This window comes from Phoxinus phoxinus (genome assembly GCF_949152265.1).
Source record: "Phoxinus phoxinus genome assembly, chromosome: 3".
Taxonomy (NCBI): Eukaryota; Metazoa; Chordata; class Actinopteri; order Cypriniformes; family Leuciscidae; genus Phoxinus; species Phoxinus phoxinus.
Genome location: NC_136878.1, coordinates 6,256,898 through 6,265,588, shown reverse-complemented (window position 1 = coordinate 6,265,588; position 8,691 = coordinate 6,256,898). Strand labels below are relative to the sequence as shown.

General features: G+C 35.6%; 1 protein-coding gene across 2 annotated transcripts; it reads left to right on the top strand.

The window, feature by feature from the left end:
• Window positions 1-260: 260 nt before the first annotated feature.
• cUnh5orf34 (chromosome Un C5orf34 homolog) lies at window positions 261-7,854 on the top strand. 2 transcript variants are annotated; one of them, XM_079607906.1, is made up of 12 exons: window positions 261-639; window positions 937-1,026; window positions 1,139-1,731; window positions 1,890-1,988; window positions 2,648-2,768; window positions 2,911-3,002; window positions 4,414-4,483; window positions 4,567-4,722; window positions 5,880-6,001; window positions 6,097-6,219; window positions 6,553-6,593; window positions 7,355-7,854. In XM_079607906.1, the coding sequence occupies exons 1-12, from the start codon at window positions 445-447 to the stop codon at window positions 7,522-7,524; spliced, it is 1,872 nt and encodes a 623-aa protein (XP_079464032.1). In that variant the 5' UTR covers window positions 261-444; the 3' UTR covers window positions 7,525-7,854. The 2 variants fall into 2 exon arrangements, with proteins under 2 accessions (XP_079464032.1, XP_079464031.1); XM_079607905.1 differs by having other exon boundaries at window positions 4,564-4,722.
• Window positions 7,855-8,691: the final 837 nt, after the last annotated feature.

Here is an 8,691-nt window from a genome sequence, read left to right as displayed (position 1 = left end):
CAGTTTGATATAGCTTTTAAAAATAATTCAAATCGACATGAAAATTTTTGACTTCCACATTTTGATGTAACGTTAACGCTATTTATTTGAACTGAGTCATACAATTAAATAGTAAAGTTCCAATACGTTTTATTTGTAATATTTCTGCTTTTCGGCTATTTACTTATTATATATCGTCCGTCTATGATATCGTCCCATAAGTGAAATTATCTCTTCACTCCCGAGTTTGTAAACCAGTAGTGTCGATTCATTCAAAAGATCCGACTCGCAAGAACGATATATTTACGAATTTGACTCGCGCCTGTTGAGTTCGTTTATATACTGTCTATGGTTGAGTTTGTTTGTGTCTCTTCAGTGATTTTTAGTGTTTACGTTTAGTCAAATGATTATGTAAATTGTTTTGAGTTTCAGTCGTAGCGTTTCCAGTGTCATGTTGAGTGAGTCATGTGTTCAGTTAGGTTTATGGTCATGTATGTGGATGAGTCTGTGGATGTGTATTACGCAGACGGGTGCAGACTTCAGCTCTCACCCTGCGGATCTGAATTCATGATAGAGAAACGCTTGTCACCCTCTGCACACCCGCTACAGCCCAAAGAGAGAGTCAGACAGAGAACAAGATTCGCCATCAGCGAGTATAAGGTACACATATAACCCTTTTATCGGTATAACTATCAAAACTGTCATTGTAATGGTAAACGTGTTGTGTCTGACTTTATCTATCTATCTATCTATCTATCTATCTATCTATCTATCTATCTATCTATCTATCTATCTATCTATCTATCTATCTATCTATCTATCTATCTATCTAATCTCACCATCTCCTGTTATACCATATCCACCATCCATGAGCCGTCTTTTGTTTGTATTTTATTGCTGTTAATATGGATGCACAGTATAAAATTAAATCACTTATTTGTTTTCTCTCTTGTTTAGGCACTGGTAGTGAATGCTTTGGCATTCAGAAACAAGTATGCAACTCATCCATATTTGCCTGAAGAGCTCATAACAGTGGAACTCAGCAAGGTTAGACTATCCTAAAACTGTAGTAAATGTTTACTTTTTATTACTGAAATCATGTAAATCCATCTTAATTTCTCATTTATACTTATTTGCTTAACCAAATGCTCATTTTCAGAAGTTCAACAGTGCCGTAACTGAGGTGGAGTGGCCAGGGTCTGACTCTTGCACCACTGGGTCGCATGGAGAGATCACAGTTTGCTCTGTTGATGGACATGCTGAACTGGTACTTTCCTCTTCTGGAGAAGAGTTCACGGTGGAGTTTATCTGTCAGTCCAGCCAAAATGAAGTAGAGTCGCAGTATTTGCACCAACACAAAAGTACGTGTTTATTAAGTGGCTTGTCATTAAAATCTGCCACGGTTAAGAGTTTAAACTCCTCAGCTGGTGCTTGGATGGACCATGCTGGGTCAGTCGGAAAATCCCCCAATATGGAAAGACTGGAATCAACAAGCTTGAAGTCTGAAAAGTCGCATGTGTACACCAGAGTGATTCAGCAGTTTTCCCGAGTGCTTTACCAACAGATGTGGTGCTATCCTCTGTCATTGGCTGTTAAGCATTGGGAATCACAAAAAACTATAATAAATAGTATTAATGACCAAGATAGAAAAGGTTTAACAGACAGCGAAGATAGACAAACATCTCAAACAGGGCTGAAGACTCATCTTCCCAAACCATTGCTTTTAAAATGTCCCTCTCCTCATCAGCACAGGTGAGGAACTCCAAACGAACACAACATACAGTCTCATCTCATCTCATCTCTCTCTCTCTTTGGCTTTATTTATGGATGAATCTCGACCTGTCAAGAACTGGTAATATTTCACCCCCAAATAAGTACGTCATCCCTTAAATCGACCATGTGATGTTCAGGTGGAGATATAACACTGTGAATCCTGATTTGCTGGAACAGGAAGAGGAAGTCACAGCTGAGCTGGTGAAGGTGGTCTGGTGCAAAGGCATGATATACCGGTGATTACTGATTCATTTTATGTTCATACACCATTACCTATTGCATAATTATAAAGACCATTACTAGGGTAAATATTTTACCAAAGCACAGATATGTATGTGTGTGTGTGTATAATTACACACTTTCAGTAGTAAATTATATTTCTAAATTATGCGTTTCCATAGTACTTTCTATTAAAAGAGGATTTGATCTAATTAGGATCTAATCATTATTCTTAAAGATTGCTTTTAGATATTATGGGGGAAAAAATCTTTATATTTGAACTTTACTTTTGGTTCATGATTTGCTCACAGTCCTTAAAGGGATAGTACACCCAAAAATGAAAATGCTGTCACCATTTTCTCATTTTTTTTCATCTTCCAAAACCGGTATGACTTTCTTTCTTCTGTAAAACATAAAAGTAGATATTTTGATAAATGTCTGTTATTTTTGTCCATACAATGAATGTCGAAGGATTCGAATGTTGTTTAGTTTCACAGCATTCTTCAAAATATTATTTTGTGTAAGTCATTTGGAATGACATGAGGTTGAGTAAATGATGAGAGCATTTTCATTTTTGGGTGAACTGTCCCTTTAAGGACTTTGTGCCAAACAAATAAAGTATGCCTTAGACTTAAACACTGACTGATGATGATTTCATGTATTTTCTCTCCTTTAGTATAGTAGATGGAGTGACACCGATGGTAGAAATCTCACCTGGTGATGGTTCAGTCATTAGATCCAATGGCGTTTTAGCCAATTACTTCACACATTACAAAGCTGGAGCTGCTCACAGAGACGTAAGACAACACTCTGAAGTGCACGCAATATCAAGATGTGGTTGGTCTCAAGAGAGGCCGATGAACTGATACAGAGAGCATTACATGAATGAATGTATGTAGATGTATGATTCAGAAGATGAGTTGATTTCTGTGTTCGCAGGCAATGGAGTGTGTGTATTACCTGTGTGGTCTCCCACCTGACGTACCGGGTCAGCTGTATTCTGTCCAGTCTGTTGTCACACGGGCCAGCAGGTGAGATAAGAGGTTTACTAGCATACAGCTCACATTAAAGGGGTGGTATAATGCCCTTTCACAAGATGTAAAATAAATCTCTGATGTCCCCAGAGTGTGTATGTGAAGTTGTAGCTCAAAATACCCCACAGATATTTTTATATAGCATGTTAAAGTTTTCACCTTTTGAGGGTGAGTAAAATCGCACCATTTTGTTTCTGTCCCTTTAAATGCAAATGAGCTGCTGCTCACGGGACAGAGGGCGGAGCTTCAACAGCTCTTTTACCTCACACAGACATGCACTGAAAATTTCAAAAACTTTTAGCCTTTTATGTTCAAACCGGAGTCAGACAATGATGGAGAGACTCAAGAAGAAGTGACAACATGTAGACAACATTTCTGAATGGGTAGTTGATGCATTTATGTAGCTGACGTGTAGTTATCTTCTAGTCATTGATTAGCATATTCTTTCATGATAATCTATAAATCGTTCTGGGGGCGGGGTTTATGTAAATTTTAGGGTTAGTGATTTCACTAACCCGGGAGGAATGTTGTGTAGTCCCTACCAGCCGTTTGTTGTAGTCCTTAAAAAAACGATTTCTTTAAAAGCAAATATCTCCCTTTGCTTTGAACTTTGAGCGTTGTAACTTTGCAGATGTTGTTTATGCTCAAACAGCAACATTACACACTAACTAAAGTTAGAAAAGTGAAATCATAATCAACCACCCCTTTAAAACCAAAACCAATAGACCGGATTCCAGGATAACTCATGTCATAATATTCCTAAACAGAGGAAAATTCCTATTTATACAATTCAGTCACTAGGGGGTGATAATGAGACCCAAAATGTTGCACTGCAAAAAAATTTAACAATAGTGTTTGCTAAGTCAAGCATCACTGTTAACGCATTTATTCAGCAAGGATGCATTGAAATGATAAAAAATGACAGTAAAATATGCTACATTTATAATGTTACAAAAGATTTCTATTTCTAAAATGTTTTGTTTTTAACTTTCTATCCATCAGAGAATCAGATTATTTTCACATTTTATTAGTTTCACATAAATTATTCAATATTCAACGTTGACAAATAACAAGGAATGTTTCTTGAGCAGCAAATCATCATATTAGAGTGATTTCTGAAGGATCATGTGACACTGAAGACTGGAGTAATGACGCTGAAAATTCAGCTTTGATCACAGGAATAAATTACCTTTTAAAATATCCTCAAATAGAAAGCTTTTTTTTTTATTGTAATAATATTTCTCAAAATTATTATTTTTTAATCACATAAATGCAGCCTTGTTTAGAATAAGAGAGTTCTTTCAAAAACACATTACCAACCAATAACTTTTGAATGGTAGTGTATAATTTGTGTATTCCACAAACTACATGAAAACAAAGAACGAATATTTTGTTTCTGTTTTGTTAGGATTCTGAAATGTTTCATCCAGGCCAGAAGCTCCCTGAGGGTCCCGCTCTCTCTTTACTGCTGGAACGAGGTGTGTGTGAGACGGAGACTCGCTCAGCGTCCGGTGTATATGGGTGTGTGTGTGTGTGATGACAACGGTTCTGTCTTCAGCAGGCTGCGGTGTGTGATTGTGTACGTGTAGTTCAGGAGGTGACGGTGGCTGGTACAGGACATTTCAAAGCTCTCTCAGACGGGACTGTTGAGGTCTTGTTCCTGGATGGAGTTAGGGCTCAGATGATGTGGAAGTCGGACACATGTACACCTGCACAGGTACATAAACTTACTGTGTGCATTTCATTAGCGTACAACTACACACTGATCATGAATCATCTCACCAAACTGCTTGTTTACTTTCACATTTAATCAGCTCTAGAGACTGTTGTTAATGCAATATGCTTGCATCGATTCACATGCTAAGTTTAGTAATTTTGGGGATTCAAACTCAAATTTGCATCAAGTTTTTCATAAATTAAAAATATTAGTTAAATAGTATATTAATGTAATATATTATTTTTATATGTTAAATATTGATCATTACATATGGTTATATTGGTGTATATAAATGAAAATTGAATGTTCATTTAGTGAAAAACACTGAAAATGTACGTTTTATTTTGGTATCATTAAGATAATATAATTTTTATTAAAAACTAATTTAATCAGTTTTTATTCTTATTTTGTTTTCATTTTAATATCATTGTAATCATGTTGTGTGCTCTGTCTATAGTTTTAATTCATTTTTCTTGATTTTAGGACATTAAAGGTAAACTGAATTAAAATGTTGCCTTGGCAACTAGATTAAATAAATTAAAAATTAAGTTTATATATTTTATTTATATAATAACTGTAAGGGGGATCCACTGGAGGCAAGTGTAGTTTAATTACAAAATAATCAAAAAACATGAAACAAAAGCATGGCATGAACTATAAAACATGAACAAGACTTCAACAGAGGTTACAGTGAAACAATACTTGACAAAGATACATGGCAAACATGAGGGCTTAAATACACACAAGACTAATGACAAGACACCTGTGAACAATGATCAGACAATTAACCAATGACAAGACACATGGCAGGATCACATGACAAACAGGGAATCACATGACAAGACACAGAAACATGACAATGACATGAAACGTGACAATAACTTTTGAATGCAAAAACTTGTTTAAAAATATTTAACTTTTTTAAAACCATTTTTTTATTTTACATTTTAAAGTTATATATTAATTTTGCCATATGTATTGGTTTAGTCTCATGGTTGGCCCAGTCCTAATCAGCATGCCAAATGCTCAATATAGCGTAAATAAAGTTACATTGGAACCATGTCAATAAACAAAGTTCAAAATCCTGTTGTTGTTTTTTCAAAAGTTATGAATTCATGATTAATAGATATGTTTTAATTATGTGTTTGTGATGACAGTGTGGAGAAATGGAGCAGAGACTCGAGACAGAAACCAAACCATCTCACAGGTGGTGCCAGCTCAATTTGCCGGATGGGCACCAAACTCTTGTCCAAGTCGAGACAGACAAAACATATCACAGGTAAAGAGATAATGAAAAAACAATGCACCAATTACTTAAGAAAATACATAATGTCCTATTATATCTCTCTCTCTCTCTCTCTCTCGCTCGCTCAGGTATGTGTCAGTAGTAGTGCAGTGGTGTGACTGGGTAAAACAGACAGAGCAGAGCATGAGCGCAGTGGGTGTGGCTCTCTCAGACCCCGCCCATTCTGACACGCCTCAGCCAATAACGTGCAGGTATTAAGAAACTCTTATTCCCTGTATCATCTTTATTATAGTGATGCGTATCAATCACTCTCTCCCAAAAATCTGCTCTCTATGTTCTTTCCAGGGTATTTTAAAATATAGTTATCCAGCATAATTGCTTTTCTATGCAGTGAAATTGAATGGAGGATTGCCACAACAAACTTATCTGTCTCTTTACAAAGTTTAATGCATTTCAAAGTGTAAAAGAAAAATTAGGTGAACTTTTTTTTTTTTTATGGTAGAGACACTTTTTGTGACATTTTAGAATTTATATTTTTGGGTGAACTTATCCCTTCATCATCCTGATTTCTTTCACCCCTACAGGTCTGTTGTTTCAGAGCTGGAAAAGATCAAGAGGTTTAACTGTATCCTTTTTTTGCTGAGATTATACGTGTATGTTAGGGCTGTCAAATTAAAGTTCGAATTTTGAATATTCGTCGAATTAAATTCTTGGTGTCATTTTAGGTGTGCGTCAGTCAGCCTTGTGAAGATGATTTAAGAGTTTGGTTGTGTTTTAATGTTTTTCTTAGACTATCCCATTGAACCCATTTGATGCAGCGCTGCTGCGTTGTTAATTCAAAACATTGCAGAAATAGAGAAGCTCAATGCGATCCAAGTTACGTCAAAACCGTAAACCAAGCCTTTCACCCAGAAGGCATTTTCTGAGTTTTTTTTCTATGTAAACAAGCGCTGGACGGACATATTTGACCGTTACACTTGGGTCTCGCAACAGAGAGCCACATGTTTAGAGAGCTATGTTAAGTAAAAGAAGTTCAACTTTTAAGAAAACATGTCTCGAGACTTTGTGGGTGCATAAATATATGATGCTGCTTTGTTCATAATCGTTTAGTTTAAATGTTAAGCACTCTTTTGTACAGACACAAATTTTTCTGTTATTTCATTGCTTTGAATAAACCATTTAATGCAGTGCATTAATATTTTGCTCATTGCGCCCTCTTGTGGCCTCAGGAGACCTAACTGAAATTATGCCTTTTAAATAGTAATGTTTACGTATACATTTTTTATTTAGTTTTTCAGCCATTTTGACAGCCCTATTGTATCACCAACCTTTGTTGATGCAGAATCATTATTAAAAGCAGGATGTTTCTTTAACACAAACCATCAGTTTTGTTGGAGAACAGCCCTGTCCTGCGCTCTACAGCGATATCTTTGAGATGCGAGCGTTCTCCTGATGTCTCCGAGATCAAACTCACAGGGAACTGCATCTCTGAGGCTCTGCTGAAAACCTCCAGAGCCATACAGGACATCGACGCGCTCTTGTCGGACAGACCGTAGGCTAGACACACATACAGTTCCAGAAGAGCTTTCCAAAAATATTCCCCAAAAAATTGTCTGGTTTTATGGATCAGGGAAATGGAAATGAGGCTGTATGGGACAAACATGAATCTCACTAAACCTGTCAAGAACATGTCTGGGTCATTTTTTACCTTTTTACATTTTATTGTGCCTATTTCAGGAATTTCAAACACATTTTCCCCAATCCCCATTATTTTAATACTATATATGTATATATAACGCAAGTATTTATACATTATAGTAGTATTTGTTGTACTGCCTTTATTACTTTTAAGAATAATTATAATAAAATAAATTATGGAAAAATGTGATTAATTGTACAAAAATGTCTGAGAGAAAAAAGGAATTCATTTTCATGCAAAATATTATTATATAATTTTTAATAATTTTTATTCTTTTGATTTTGAGGTGAGATGTTACCTAGATATGTTTTAGCAAGATTCACCCCTTCAGCCCAAGATTCATGATTACATATTCATTTTTCTCAGTTTTGTTTCCATTGACTGTTCACACAGACACACACACACACACACACGTCTTCCTTTTTCATTGTCACAGTTAAATTATATTTTTAATGTTTTGTTTAACATTATACTATGCAATATCATATCTTATTGTGATTTAAATTATTTTTTAAATTATTGAAGTTCTCTTTGACCTATAAAAATATGTTCTTTACTAATTGATTTAACTGTTTTGCTTAAACGTTTAAACGGATCGTTCACCCAAACATGAAAATTGTCATTATTTACTAACCCTCACGTTGTTCCAAACCCGTTGTATGTGAAATAAAAGCCTAAATTAAATCTGCTCATCATATAAAGCGATCGAATCTCTTCAGAAAATTTGGACTAAACCGCTCAATTCGGGAATAGTAGAACTTTTTGATGCGTCAAAGTGGTAGTTGCATACCTGTCAATGGAGGGAGGACAGAAATCTCTCAGATTTCATCAAAAAGATCTTCATTTGTGTTCTGAAGATGAACGAAAGCCTTACGGGACTGTAACCACATGAGGGCGAGTAAATGATGACAGAATTTTCACTGCTGGTTGAACTAACCATTTAAGCCATTTAGGAGAAAGAAAGAAAGTTGTGGCAAAAGTTTGTTTAGTCATCAGTTCTTGTGTATTTTCAACCACACTCCTT